The following is a 16167-nucleotide window of genomic DNA, read 5'->3' on the forward strand; positions in this document are numbered from 1 at the left end:
TGCCTCTTAACCAGTTTCGGATCTGCCTTTTATTGCACCAACCAGCAACCAAAGATTTGACCTTGAATAGCAGATGGATGAAACGTATGTCTTCTGCTGATGACTGTGACCAACTTCAGAACAGCAGGTCCTTCAACTGTCAGATCACATGATGAAGAGCACTTCCCTAACAACAGAGATAACAATGGAGAGAAGCTAATGGAGTTCGCACTTTGCTGAAGATATTCGCCTTTGCATGAATTTTGCACCTCTTACTTGCAAACATAATTCGCTCTTTGTGTGTATGCTTATTGCTTGAATGCTTCATTCATTCCTTTATTTATATGCACTTTAGCCTCTAATTAGGTCGGCTTTCTTAATTTGAATTGGCACCCTTTTTATTGTTTAAGTGTGAGTGGCATGTTGAATTATAGGGTAGGCCCTTAGAGCACGCCACCCTTGTGCTAGACGTGAGAAAGGGCCCAGCCCTACATGTTACCTTATGGGAGAAAGGGGCCAGCCCTTTGGGCGGATTCCAATGTTGCCTGAGGCAATTGGACTCCGCCCCTCCTACCTAATTACAATCAACACTCCCTCTTAATTAGGGAGGAGAAAACATAATCTTCCATCTTGCACACAAGCAAAGAATGGATTACATAATCAGAATATTGTAGTCTTCCATCTTGCACACAAGCATATAATAGAACTAAATAATATAATCTTTCAGCTCGCACACAAGCATAGACTGGATCCACCTTACATTGCCCGCAGAGGGTGGAGAGGATCTTTTCTACCATCTTACATTGCCCGCAGAGGATGGTAACAATTACTCTTCTTCCTGAGAAGATTACACTACCACCTTACATTGCCCGCAGAGGGTGGTTGATACAACACAATGTATCACTGACGTTGAGACTCCCTCTCAACCAAAGTTTCATTTTCCACAACCACGAGTCTGTCTCTGAAGTACACAAACTTCACTTTGGACAAAGGCTTGGTAAGAATATTTGCAACCTGTTCATCAGTGCTGACATACTTCAGCTGAATGGCGCCTCTTTGCACCATATCTTGAATGAAGTGATAATGAGTTTCCACATGTTTTGACCTGTCATTGAACACTAGATTGACGGACATCTTGATACAACTATGAATATCACAATGAATAACTGAAGGTTCCCAAGGTTGTCCAAACAACCCAACAAGAAGCTTACGAAGCCACATTGCTTCTCTAGAAGCAACACTTGTTGCAATATACTCAGCTTCAGCAGTACTTAGTGCAACTGAGGATTGTTTTCTATAAGCCCAAGAGATCACTGCAGATCCTAAGTTAAAACAAATTCTTGAGGTGCTTTTCCTGTCCTTGACACTTCTTGCCCAATCTGCATCTGAGTAACCTTCCAAGGTTATTGGAGTCCCATGTGGATACTTCAGCCTATAACCAATTGTACCTCGCAAGTATCTCAGAATGTGCTTGGCAGCAACAAGATGAACATGCTTAGGCATGCTCATGAACTGGTTGAGGGCATTCACTGCATAGCATATATCTGGTCTAGTGTTAACTAGATACATCAATGATCCAATCAACTGCCTGTACTCCGGTGGATCTGCAAAATCAGAGTTATTTGCAGAAACACTCAACTTTTTAAAGTTAAATTCCATAGGAGTAGACATAGGTTTACAATCCATCATTCTAAATCTTTTCAAAATATCAATAGTATACTTTCCTTGACTCAGAAAAATTTCGTTAAATCTTTTTTGCCATACTTCTAGACCTAGAAAATAATGCATTAGACCTAAATCCTTCATTTCAAATTCTGAAGCTAAATCTTTCTGACATCTAATAATAAGCTCATCTTTACCAGTAAGAAATAAATCATCCACATATAGAACTAGAATTAGCATTTCATCATTAGATACCTTAAGGTAGATGTTAGAGCCAACATCATTCTTACAAAACCCTAAACTTAACAAGTATCTATCAATTCTTTCATACCAAGCATGAGGGGCTTGTTTGAGGCCATAGAGAGCTTTCTTCAATCCGCACACATGAGTATCTCTTTCATGAATCTCATAACCCTCAGGTTGTTCAATATAAACTTCTTCCTCAATGACACCATTAAGGAAAGCAGTCTTAACATCCATTTGATGCAGCTTCCAACTTTTAGCTGCAACAATAGCTATTATAGTTCTAATAGAAGTATATCTAGCAACAGGAGCAAATGTTTCTTCATAATCTATGCCTTCTTTTTGAGGAAAACCACGAGCTACAAATCTAGCTTTATAATTTTCAATACTACCATCAACATTATGTTTAATTTTAAATAACCATTTAGAGGAAACAACAGATTTACCTTTGGGTCTAGGCACTATGTCCCAAACATCATTTTTGATGATTGACTAATATTCATCCATAGCTAGCTTCCAGGCATTGATGGTTCAAGGCTTCTTCAACATTGCATGGCTCAGACCCAATGAGATTGCTCATTAATGCAACATAGTTGGAGAATACTTGAGGTCTCTTGGTTTATTTGAAAGTGCCACTGGGAGCTACAAATCTTTCAGCTTCTTGAATGGTGTTTCTTACCCAAAGTGGCCTCTTTTTGCTAACAACAATGTCACTAGGTATATCAGTGGGATTCATAGGCTCAGGTGGATCATTATGCCCTTCTTGAGGTGGAGGCTCAACAGACTCCCTTTGAATCTCAGGGTTAGTATCAACATTCATATCTTGATTGTCATCAACTTCATCAGTAACAAGAGAACCTTTTGATTTCTTAAAGGCAATATCTTCTTCAAAAGTAACATTCCTACTTACCTCAACATACCTTTGACTTGGAATGTAGATCCTGAAGGCCTTGGAGGATTCACTGTATCCAACTAGCATACCTTTCTTCCCGGAAGGCTCCAACTTGGTTCGCTTTTCCTTGGGCACATGAACATATTTAGGACTTCCAAAAATTCTTAAGTGACCTATGTCGGGTTTGGATCCTGCGAAGGCTTCTTTAGGAGTCATATTCTTTAGAACACGGTGAGGACATCTATTCTGAATATATACTGCTGTTCTAGAAGCCTCAGCTCATAGAAAAGTCTGCAAATCTTGATCATGAATCATAGCCTTTGCAGCCTCAACAATTGTTCTATTCTTCCTTTCAGCAACTCCATTTTGTTGAGGATTGTATGGAACACAAAACTCCCTCTTAATTCATGTCTCAACACAAAAATCATGAAAACTACCAGAGGTATACTCACCTCCATTGTCAGATCTTAAACAATTAATTCTTTTACCAGAGATGTTTTCAGCCAATACCTTAAACTCTTTAAATCTACTTAAGACTTCATTGGATTCTTTAGATTTCAAGAAGTAGATCTAAGTTTTCCTAGAGAAATCATCTATGAAGATTACATAATAAAGAAATCCACTAGGAGATGCTATAGACATAAGACCACATAAATCAGAGTGAACAAGTTTTAGTTTATCTTTAGCTCTACTTTCACTTTTATGAAAAAGACTTAACATTTTTACCTATAGCACAACCTTTGCATGTATCATCATGAATTTGATTGAGTTTAGGCATACCTTTGACTAACTTACCAAGGGAGGGAAGTGCTTGAAAGTGTGAGTGTCCAAGTCTTCTATGCCATAGCTCACAGGATTCGGGAGCCTCATTAATGAGGGCTTGAACAAGGTTAGCAAAGAGCTTATATAAACTATCATATCTATTTCCAATTACATGAGCAGATTTAAAACTAGATTTCTTAGGCCAAGCAAGTACTTTACCTTCAGAAAATGCAACTTGATAACTTTTATCTTCTAGAGCAGAAATGGAAATTAAATTTCTTTTAATTCCAGGGACAAATAAGATGTCACTAAGGTGAAGAGAAATACCAGAATCTAAATTCAGAGAAGTAGTGCCAGAACCTCTTACCGAATATTTAGCATCATCACCAATTACTACATGTAGATTGGTGTCTTTCTCTACTAAGTTTGAAAGATGCTCACGATAGCCTGAGATGTGTCTGGAAGCACCACTGTCAATCAACTATGTGTTACAGTTTGTGGGAATGCTGCTTGACAGGGCAGATAAGAATTCCTCATTTAGATCTGAGACTTCATTTAGGTTGGCTTCTCTTTGCGGAGGTTCATTTTGACATTCTTTAGCATAGTGACCAAATTTGTCACATCTAAAGCATCGAACACGAGTGAGATCTCTTGGCTTCTTCCAAGAATTCTGAGCATTGATAATCTGAAATCTCTATTCCTCTTAGGATTATTCTTCTTCCAATGGCCACCTTTCTTGCATTGGGCAGCAAGTACATGCTGATCATTCACTTGAGGACTTTTGAGTTTTCCTCTTGTGATAAGACAAGACTCTTCATGAATGCAATCATTCTTAAGACGATCAAAAGTAGGTAATTCAGTTCTTCCACTTATGGTTTGAATGAAAAAGTCCCATGAGTTTGGTAGACCTTTAGAGCAATCATGACAATATCTTTGTCTTCCATGTTATGTCCAATTGTACCTAGTTGATTCTTTAGTTCTGAAATCCTCATGAAATAAGACATAGCAGATTCTTCCTTTGACATTTTGATATTAAGTAATTGTTGCCTTAAGGTAATTGCTCTACTGAGATTGTTGATTTCATAAGTACCTTGAAGATGACTGAATATTTCCCTTACTGTAGTGAATGAGGAAATGGAGGTGACCAGGTGATCTTTGACTGAATCAATGATGAGTTTTCTGGCTTTGACAACATTCCTTTTGAATTGTTTTAGCTCAGTTGCATCTGTAGGTTCAGTCAGCTTTTCTTCATCTATAAATTGAAGAAGTTCTTCTTCTTCTAGGGCAATGCAGATGCGGACCTTCCATGCAGCAAAGTTGAGGTTTCCATCGAGCCTATCTTCAACTTTCAGTCCCATTGACCTGACTGAAAATGAAACAGCAAACTGGAAGTAGCAGACTATTGAAATTTGAAGGTTAATCTAACCTAGAGCTCTGATACCATGTTGATTTTACACTTTCAGATTAATAAAGAAAACTCAGAAAACAGAATTAACCTTTAACTCAGATAGTTTGCTGTTAGATTTAGTAATTTCAGATTTAGGAACAAACAAAAACATAACCAAAGTTGAATAAGACACTTATTACCCTAGGAAAACCTCCTAGGAGGAAAAACCCAGCCAGAAAAAATCCTCAAATCTGATTATGGATTATGAATAATATTCTGATTACAATACTTATCTCAGTTCACCCTTAGGGCTAATGGCATCTTCAATTTTCAGTGGTCTCAGATCTGCCTCTTAACCAGTTTCGGATCTGCCTTTTATTGCACCAACCAGCAACCAAAGATTTGACCTTGAATAGCAGATGGATGAAATATATGTCTTCAATAGATGACTGTGACCAACTTCAGAACAACAGGTCCTTCAATTGTCAGATCGCATGATGAAGAGCACTCCCCTAACAGCAGAGATAACAATGGAGAGAAGCTAATGGAGTTCGCACTTTGCTGAAGGTATTCGCCTTTTGCATGAATTTCGCACCTCTTACTTGCAGACATAATTCGCTCTTTGTGTGTATGCTTATTGTTTGAATGCTTCATTCATTCCTTTATTTATATGCACTGTAGCCTCTAATTAGGTCGGGTTTCTTAATTTGAATTGGCGCCCTTTTTATTGTTTAAGTGTGAGTGGCGTGTTGAATTATAGGGCAGGCCCTTAGAGCACACCACCCTTGTGCTAGACGTGAGAAAGGGCCCAGCCCTACATGTTACCTTATGGGAGAATGGGGCCAGCCCTTTGGGCGGATTCCAATGTTGCCTAAGGCAATTGGAATCCGCCCCTCCTACCTAATTACAATCAACATCACAAACAAATGATATTGAGTAGCACCACCAACATTTTTATGATTTGGATTTCTCTACTAACATCAATCACTTTAGAAAGAAAAAAGAATTCACTTAAGCAGCAGAAACAAATTATAACGATTTGGATTTCTCTATGAGAAAGATGTAACTATGCCCAACTGCCAAGGTTTACAACATAGGGAAAATACATCAGTCACAGATTTTCAAAGAATGTTGAATGTGTTTAAAACTATCAGCAGTCCATTTGTTGTCTACTCCATTTTATGCTGTCAATGCCTATGCTAACTTATTTCTGTATAAATTCTTCAACAAGTCTTAAAATTTTTCCTCCACAAAAGCTATTGATAAGAGGAAGGGTATCAAACAAAGAGGGTCAACTCTTTAATTGAAAATTCAATTCACGCATATATTCTGTTAAATATATGTTAGGAGAGATGATATTCTCGCTTTTTTAGTTGCCTAATGGAATTAATATTGTCTGCATTTTTGAATCTTGATCTACATATTTGGGACTTGAAATCTAAAATATTTGAGATGTGTTTGGTGATTATCCTTCCATTTGATGGGAATGTTCAGTTGCTAGTTTCACATCATGGCTCTCAAACTGCAAGCATTTGCCATTCATAGTTCATATAAAATATTTGAAAAATATAGATTAAATCTAAGCTTCTTCCAGTGTATATATTCTTTTTAAAATCATGATTCCTTGAAAGCCAATTTTTATGCATACCTATTTGCAAATATCAAATATCAATAAATCAATATAGTCATACCTATTTGCAAATATCAATATAGTCAGGTTTAGTTTTGCAGGAACTTTATGTGGTATGCCGAGTATTTAGAAAGCCCAAACAAGGCTTAAAGAATGGAGAGCAATATGGGACCACTGGGGACTTTGATTTCTCTCTTTCCAAGAGCAATTCATCTCCTACCAATGTGAACATTGAAGAATCACAAGAAGATGACACACAGGCCACTTCAGGCTTCGAAACATCATCTGAGATTATAGACAATAAGATTGAAGACAATGCTGGCTTTGATGGGTCAATGGATTCTTCACAGGGAAGGTCTAATCCAGAGTATCGTCACCTCACTTCTGTGAACAAAAATGTATGTAAATTGTGAACCCTTCTAGATGAGCAACCACATTATAAAGCCTATTGCCAATTGCTTATTTTGATTGTAACAAAAGCTTTCTATTATCATGCCTGTTGCACTTGAATTAACGAACTGAGTGTTCTATTTTTATAACATATTCTTTCTTATTTGATCACTTTCCAGGCTAATATGGAGCCGGGGACTCAAGAATTGCCATCCGAACCTGCAACTCAGGAGTATATTTATGATGAGGAATTGAATCAGCTATTTCACAGTTTTGACGCTGATCCTTATACCCCTTTTGGAGGCACAATGGATGCCTATTACAGAGATGAAATTTCTAATTTTGAGGATAATTTAGACTTGCCTTTGTTCGAAGGTATTTTTGATGGAGTAAATTTTGGTTATTGTGAACAATCCAATGAGGAATCAAATAATTATCAATCATATTCTGGAGAGGTTAATGACAGCACACCAGATAATGGTGTTCACTTCCAGTTGCGCACTCGCCCTACAAATTGGCAGGACCATGAACAGCCATTGCCCAGTCAGGGGACTGCTTTAAGAAGAGTTCGTTTGCAGATATACAAAACTGATGAATCTGAAGACCTGAACAAACTGAATGGACTTTCTGGACACTGCCAGTCAGAATGTCATAATTGTAACATTGATGACTCAGAGGTGGGGTTTATGCTTTACTGATTATTAATGGAGTAATATACAGCAGTTTGTTTATTAAAAATATATAATCAAACTTGACATATATAATTCTGGATTGTTTGCCTTATAAATTATAATATATGGCATTGATGGTTAGATGCCCAAGCCAGCTTCTCTTTTAACAAACTAGATAATCAAGAACTGATTCCTGCAACATGATGTATGAATGCTTTTTTGATTTTCCTAAATGAAGTATAAAAGGACTCATTTTTCTTGTTTGTATGCTTGTTTTTATAGTTCTCTGTGGCATCATAAACTGAAACATTGTAAATATGAAATTCTTTCAAGTTAGATTCCAGTTTACCAATTTTTTCCTTTGGTTTTATGTCTAACTGTATGCGGTGCATGATACTTTGTATACAGAGTGTTACACAGAATGAAGGCTCTGCACCAACATCTTTGCCAAGGAAAGCACACTCTTTTGAAGAAGGTATGGTTGATACTATAAAGCTTTCTCGAGTGCCATATCTGTTACTTGTCCTTATTTCTTCGCCACTGGTATTTGGTAGATCTAGATCTATGTAATGTAGAACAATGCAGAGATGTAAATGAGTGGAATCAGTTTGTGTAATTTTTTGTCACAGTGGAGAAAGATTATCTCAACAGAATTCAATATATTGCAGATGATGCAGATTCCAGTTTTGTCTATGATTCTGCTGAGGCTTTTGAAAGAGTTACAAATGATCGTAGCTTGACGGTAGAACCTGCAAAGGCTCTAGCATCTTGCCTTTCCACTGAGGAGTCTTCAGAGAGAAGTGAGAATTCCTTAACTGCTACAGGATCAGAAGAAGAATCTATTCTTAGTGTGGCATTGGACGCTCTGAAGATATCAGGTTGTGGTCAATCTTCATGTGCCTCAGATGGACTCCTGATTCAAATCATTCAAGATAGCAGCGAGAGGCCTCAAGAACAAGTTAGCAAGTCTACTGGCCATGGAGTATCCATTTCTGTCACAAGAGAAGAATCATTGATGGACAAATCAGAAAATGTTGAGAAACGTGAAGATACAATCCCAGAATGTAATTCAAAAATACCTGACCAGGCATCTGAATTTAGTGACAGCTCAGTAAAGGGAGTAAAACTGGCTTCTCATGGAACTTCATCTACAGAGCTTCAAACAGATTCTAAAATTTCATCTACAAGTGCCATGGAAATGAAATTGGTAAAAGAAAGCATGAAATATTCTGCATTGGAAGTGAAGTCTGCAACTAAAATGAGTGGTAAGAAGGGTAATTTGGAATCTGACGGTGTAGGAAATTTTAATTCCATGAAAGCCCGGGCTATTAGTTCTCCTAGCACTGGTATGGAAGAGATCGGGATCAGTGGTGAAGGAAGTGTTAAACGTGCAGGCTTCAATGTTATTTGGTATGGCTTGAAGCTGAGAGGGAAACCTGGGACAAAAGATATGGTGTTTGATGGTAAAGAAAAGTCAATGGATGCAACAGGAGGCTTTTCCCACCACTGGTCCAAAAAGGGTGGCAATGGTTCTGTTGATTTACAGAAGGCACATGGTATCTTTAAATGGTTCTCTAAGCTTAAAAGCAATTTCTCCAAAGGCTCCAATAGTATTTCTCTATTAATGTGCCTGCTTGGTACAGCCATTTTAGTCTTTTTTGTAAGGGTCATATGGCCGTTATCTAGAAGCTCACCACCTATCATTTTCTTTGGAAGATCTTGATAACACAAACCTTGTAACTAATAACTCCCTCTTACCCATTGTTAGTCCTTGTACATATACCAACTCCATTCTTGTAGACGCTTCCCAATTAGTCATACTTATACATTGTTAGGTTGGGAATATCAACATGATCCGGATCTTTGTACGGATTGTCATCTTAGTAACCAGTTCTCTATCATCTAGGAAATTTGAGAATCTGCTATGCAATTGCACCTTTTGATTGCAATTGATTCAGGATCTCCATACAATGTACAATTCTGAATCTGTTTACCAGAGTTTATATGAGGATTTTGACCTGTATATTTTTGTGGCTGGGCTTTTCTGTAGCAAGAAGTTTGGCCTAATCTGCATTAGACCTGTATAAAATTAGATGGGTCCTCTTTTGGGGGATTATGGCAAATATTCCACTTGCACATATTTTAGGCATACCTTAGTCTATTGTATATTTAATTATTTATTGATTTGAAATTGTTTCTATCACTTTGTTTGAGCAAAAGCATCTATGCACATAACTTGTTTTAATTTTTATTTTGTTGATTTTTTAATCTTTGTAAAATTTATTGCATTATTGATGGTATGCTAGACTGATTTAATTTTTTTGGAATGGTTGATGCACGGTTACACCTACTCAAGATGTATTCTTTCTATGGGAATGGACAAATATTTTTCAAGAAAATGGATGGCACAGTCAATTGGTTAGCCTTATGTTAGAGGTTGTGCCGTGATGGAAAGCAATGTCTTTCAAAGCAAGATGCTATGTTGAAGAGGTAAATCATGTCCGTGACATAATTCAGTGACAGAAATTGGATTTCTTAGAAGTTGAAATGAATTAAATTTCCAGGAGATTTTTAACTCTGCTACTGGAATGTAGTCCATTTTAAAGTTGATCACCATTGAGGTTCATGATGGCCAGGGGTTATGAATGGGTTCATCTCAGTCAGTCCTGGTTGTTCTAAAAGCTGGAGGACATCATATATTTGGGCTTTGCCATACGATCATCTTATCTATGCATCATCATTTTGAAGTTCTATTTTATAATTTATGTGAGACTGAAGCTTTTCATCATTAATATACTTGCATGCCACGTGTCAATGATGATAACAACTCAGTTGTAGAGCTGAGTAGAATTACTTGTCTGCTTAAATATATGCAATGACCATACAACTATGTTTTCTCTTCTTTCTAATGCATATGTAAATGTTGATATTCACTGGGAAATCTGTTAAAGATGTTGGACTGCTTGTTATTTGCATCTGTGACAGGTGAAGCTTGTTGTCTGGCCAACATATGGATTACAGCAATGAGATCCAGTCAATCCAGTCATGTTTCAATTCAGGTCTGGAGATATTCGTCTTTAATCACAATTGTTTAGAGAAATTTAAGAATATCTTTGAAACTTTCTGTCTGCTGCATCACATGGCAATAGATAAAGGGCATAATGAATGTGCATGGTAGTAATAACTATATAGCTATCAAGAGTTCTATGTAAGATCTTAGGTACTTCAATTCGGTTGATCACGGTCAGTGGCTTTGATTGACAGTTGTAAATTTCAAAGGTTAACATTCTGTTATGGTACTATTTGTTTTGATTCAAATTTCAACTCACATCTTTCATCAATGATCTAAAATACCATTCCCATCTTGAATGAAAAATGTGTTGGATGGAGTGTAGTTAGCGAAAAATGTCCTTATAATGTTTAATTAATTTGTATGTATCCATCTATGCATTATCTGTTGGATTGTGGGTTGTTGTTAGGAGTCAGTTTTTAGTAGTTGTCTTTGGTTGTGTTTTGCTTGGCAATTGTTAGGTACTTTAAATTGTTTTCTCATATTTAGAGAAATTAGTCTAAGGTTTGGCTGATCATCACCAGTCTAATTCTTTGTAAGAACTTATAAATAAAGATATACTTTTGTTACTCTCTATATTCATCTAATGCAAATACTAGTCTTATTAGATATAGGAGTAAATGTTGGCACTGTTGCTTTAAAGAAGTTGGGTCCGATTTAAGACATTAATATTCTTGGACCCCAATAAAGGCGGAAAGAGACCACAATGTGATTTAGATCAAGTGATTGTTGATCTTTGAGGCCAGTAGAGTAGAGAATTAAGAAGATGACTATGTGTAGCTGTAGAGACTCCATTAGTGCAAGTTCAAAGCTGAAGACCGACTCCAAGTAGAAGCAACAGTTAAAGTATATGTATGAGCCCCGGTCAAGAGTGAAGACATGAAAACATTGAACTTGCTATGAACAACCATGTGGAAGAAAAATGGGTGGAGATATTAGGGCATCTTCTCTTACTTGAAGAAGTGTGCATCAATCACATAGACCAAGTTTGATTGGAGGAAATAATTGAATTTCTTGAGAGTCAAATAAAGTTGGAGAAAATAATTAAATATTTTGAGAGTCAAACGATGTTGGAGGACTCTTTGGGAGACATAGATTAGGAAGTGTATGATTACAACATTTGCGGCATCGAGAATTGATATTAGAGATTAACTCGAACCTAAGACACTTGGATGGAATTTTGGAGTACGAGGAAGGTTTGAAGTTGGATCTAGTGGATTTCATCCTATAGAGGTCTCTAGAAGGGTGGAGGGTTTGGACGTATTTGAAAGTGCCCAAGGAGCAAAGGAATGTCTTGACTAGAATTTCTTGAGGACAAGGTTTTAGATGCTATACCCACATCAAATGATGGTGACCCCTCTAGCAAGTCCTAGTGTTTGTTGGAGCAGCAACAAATCATTGCAAAATCCAGATATTCCACAAATGAATCAAGCACAATGTAATAGCCAATAATTTATCATAAAAATGTGTGTATGTATAATGAACTCTCCTTGCATATATAGGTGATGAATCAAGTAGGAAGGTAAAATAGAAAGACTAACTCACTCTCCAAGAGGTGTGACACATGTAGAACACTTGGGACAAGTGTGAAGGCACGTGTTAAGTGTCTATGAAGTGAGACAACTGAACAACTAAGTGAATTTAAGCTAGTGTGAATAGGACTACGAGGTGTAGGAACTAGATAAAAGATAACTAGATGGAAAAAGACACTTTTCACACTAACTGTGTTGAGAAGCAAATATTGCTAAAATTTAGTGGAGATAGATCCAAAGATCCTCTAAGATATTGTAGAACATGCATTATTATATGGATGACAAATGAGAAATCATATCGAAGATATTAATTAAAGTGTTTTCTAGCCATACCATAGGGAGTGACAATGGATTAGTATATAGACCACATTAATATTGAGAAACTAATGTGAGAGGCTAAAGAAATTATTTGAACAAAAGTTCAAATTATTAAGGGATGATAATGAGATCCTTGCGAAAATATGTAATACTTGATAGGGTAATCATGAGAATGTTCAAGCCTTTAATAGGAGCCTTGAGGAGTAAGGATGCATATAATCAGGCCATGGACTTAGAGAGTAATAGGAGGACATCAAGCTATTCAAAGAAAAGCAAAGAAGATTCTAATTCAAGTGACAATGAATCTAGATCGATACAAGAGCTTTAGAGAGACATGTAGAGAAGGATAGAGGTGCTTTACAAAGACATATAGAGAAAGATGGACACAAAAGGAGGGAAAGAATTTTGGTTTGTTAATCATAAACTAGGAGGTCACACCAAAACTAATTGTCCTAAACAATCTATTCTATGATATATGCCAAGTTAGAGATCACTCAATCAAAGATTGTTCGTGTAGTTTGAAAAGTAAGAGTACACAAGGACAATAGTCTACTCCACCAAGTACTCCATCAAAGTCACAAAATAATAAGAATGCATCTTTGGGTGACTATTAGAATCAAATAAGGTGAGTGTGGAGTTGAATTGAGTATTCTAAAGGTTGTCCCTTTATACAATATCGACATTGTAATGAATGAAGGCACTTTGTGAGGGATTGCCACATAAATTAAAATGAAACAAGACTACTTTGTAAATGGTCCAGACTTGGAGATCATGATGATGATGGCTGTTTGAAACAAAAAAGCGAGCATCGATATAATTGATATAGAGAGGCATAATGAAGTATTGGTCCTTACTCAACACTGAGGAAAGAATGTTGTGTGCAGTGACCCACATATTGGAAAACAAACACTTAGTAGAGCAAGAGTTGAGGTGGAACATGTTACTAATAATGAATGTCACCGTTTAGATGCAAATGCAACTACGGTAATAAATCAAGGTTGCATGGACACGGATACAAATACGAATATAGGTACGGTATTGGATACAGATATGGCTATTTTTCAATACCACTCATATATGGATACTCGTATTTGTATTTGTATCCATACTTGTATTCGTATTTGTATCTGGGTCCATGCAACCTTGATTTATTATTGTAGTTGCATTTGCATCTAAACGGCGACAATTATTAGTAACATGTTCCACCTTGACTCTTGCTCTACTAAGTTAATCAAAGAGATTTTTCTTACTTGTGTCCATAATTGCTACATATTCCACAATTTTTATATTTATATATAATCTCATCATCAAAATGCAAGTTGTGAAATTTATTAAAATAAAATAAATATTTATTAATATTATCAATTATAAATATATTAAAAATTAAATATTTAAATATAAACTAAAAGAATAATGATTTAAACATTAAAAATATATCAATTGTCCAAGGGGTTGAGCTTAACTGGTTAAAACACGGGGTTCTCATTGTGGAGACCCAAGTTCAATTCCCAATAAGACATCTAAAGTGGAATTCTAAGCTGTGACTCTTGGCCTTCTATAGGATGGGGAAGGTCTTGGGGCCAATCTAATCAAACATAATAATAATAATAATAATAATAATTCAAAGATATGTAATGGGGATGGGGCCCCCTACTGTGTCCCCACTGGTTCATAGCTCCAGTCAAAAGCTATTCAGGCTTCGGCCAATTGCCTATCAAAAAAAATAAAAAACATATCAACTAATTTTAAAATCTTAATATTTAAATTTTAATTAAAATAAAATATTATAATAAAAAGATAATTATATTATAACAAATATTTATTTACTATTAATTTTAATAAATTTTTATTATATAGTTTAAAATTTTACAAATTGTTGTATTCATTTAATAATATTATATAATCTGTATGTTAACGTGCAAATAAAATTTATTATAAAATAAAATTTAAGCTAAAACAATAACGTATGAACTATAAACGATTCTCGGAGACTCTAGGCGAGAGGAAAATCACGTAGGCCAAAGGAAAATAGTGCAAGGAAACATTGATAAAATCTTGGAGCAGAAGAAATCAGGCATGTGCAGGGTTATAATAGATCGTGCAAAAAGACATTGAAAATCACACAAAAAAACATTGAAATCACACGACAAAATAGAAATTGCAAAAGAATAATGAGAAATGATTGTATTTTTCCTTTCGACTTAGAGTTTAATTGAGGATTCGGATTTGAGTGTTTTTAGAATTTGTCTTGCTATGAATTTGGCACACTCTGAGAAAGCATGATTTTTTGGAACTGTAGGGATAAGTTTCTAAGCCATATCCGTGTTGTATTCGCTCTGTTCTTGTGTACCTGGTACATCGATACGTGCACCAAAGGTAGGGGGTGCCATATTCGACAACCTTGTAATAAATTGTTTGCAATCGATAAAGATTATTATAATGAAGGTATTTCAAATTAGCATACCAGTTAAAGTAGTGGATTTATAATAAAGTATTACCGAACTTCAAAATGCTATAACTTAGAGGGTTGAGCTAGTGCATGACAACACCCATTTAGAATATAGAAATAATGAAGACACCATAACCGAACCTCCATTTTGCGGTAGACCAAGTGATTGATCCCATGTTGTTGATGGTTAACATGGCAAATAAAGTAGTGGTGGTGCACACAAAGGGAATCTCACTAACACAAATATTGATGGCAGGTTTGGCATGAATGAACTTCTAGAAGATACATAACAAAGTTCAAGTAAGTTGAATATTTGATCGCCAACTTTCCATTTGGTATGAGTGGATGACAAGAAATCAAAGTGCGTGGAATCCTCATTAGGCAAAAGGTAGTCATTTAAACTCGAGCATTCTACTTAACTTTATTGTCATCTAATTATGGAAGAAACCTTATGACTCATTGCTGGATTGGAGTTGGTTGGTAGTAGCCAAGTCCAACCACAATTAGAAGAACACAATCTCTATTGATAACAAAGGTTGTAAATATATAATTGGTTTGAAGAATCAAGCAATACATAAGGAAGCAACTTCCTTGGATTCATTAGGCATAACTTGGGAGAAGAAAGGGCAAAAATCATGATTTGGGTTCCATGGAGAATAAATGTGAAATGATCCACTTGCAAATGGATGACTATGATCTTTTTTTGTTAAATTGCAACTATATTGAAGCCACAAAAAGTAATTAATAGGAACATGGACTACATGATGACAAGAAGCAAATGAGGAAGCCATTTAATGTGGAGGAAGCTCAGGTGAATGATTCCAAAAAGTTGAATAGTTCATGTGTGCTAGACGGAGTATAGGGTTCACAAATAACAATTTATTCTTGAACATTCAAAGGTACAAATTTGATCGACTTAGATGTTCTAAAAGAAGCATTAGATTTGATTGAAGATCATGAAATTAGTGACAATTCGACTCAAAGTAATGAAATTAAAAAAATATTTGATTTGAAGCATATTTATTTTTGTGTACATGGATGTTACATGATTGAATTAGATGTTCTAAAAGAGGCATCAGATTCGATTGAAGATCATGAAATTAATGACGATTCGACTCAGTAATGAAATTAAAAAAATATTTGATTTGAAGCATATCTATTTTGTGTACATGGATGTTATAA

General features: G+C 35.9%; 1 protein-coding gene across 3 annotated transcripts in view; it reads left to right on the top strand.

Moving 5' to 3' along the window:
* The window catches only part of LOC131027671 (NAC domain-containing protein 91), a 44514-nt gene that overhangs the window by 9379 nt on the left and 18968 nt on the right, over window positions 1–16167 (top strand). Inside the window, exons 3-8 of one of the 3 annotated variants that reach the window (XR_009358788.1) lie at window positions 6657–6953; window positions 7125–7622; window positions 8025–8091; window positions 8285–9172; window positions 9973–10106; window positions 10602–10675. Coding sequence is in view for 2 of the 3 variants with exons in the window: in XM_057957751.2 (XP_057813734.2) it covers window positions 6657–6953; window positions 7125–7622; window positions 8025–8091; window positions 8285–9339 (1917 nt within the window). In the remaining variant the exon portion in view is untranslated. Of the gene's footprint in view, window positions 1–6656; window positions 6954–7124; window positions 7623–8024; window positions 8092–8284; window positions 9640–9972; window positions 10107–10601; window positions 10958–16167 lie in introns of those variants that run through there. The other 2 variants (XM_057957752.2, XM_057957751.2) reach the window with 2 other exon arrangements.

This window comes from Cryptomeria japonica, chromosome 8, assembly GCF_030272615.1.
Source record: "Cryptomeria japonica chromosome 8, Sugi_1.0, whole genome shotgun sequence".
Taxonomy (NCBI): domain Eukaryota; kingdom Viridiplantae; phylum Streptophyta; class Pinopsida; order Cupressales; family Cupressaceae; genus Cryptomeria; species Cryptomeria japonica.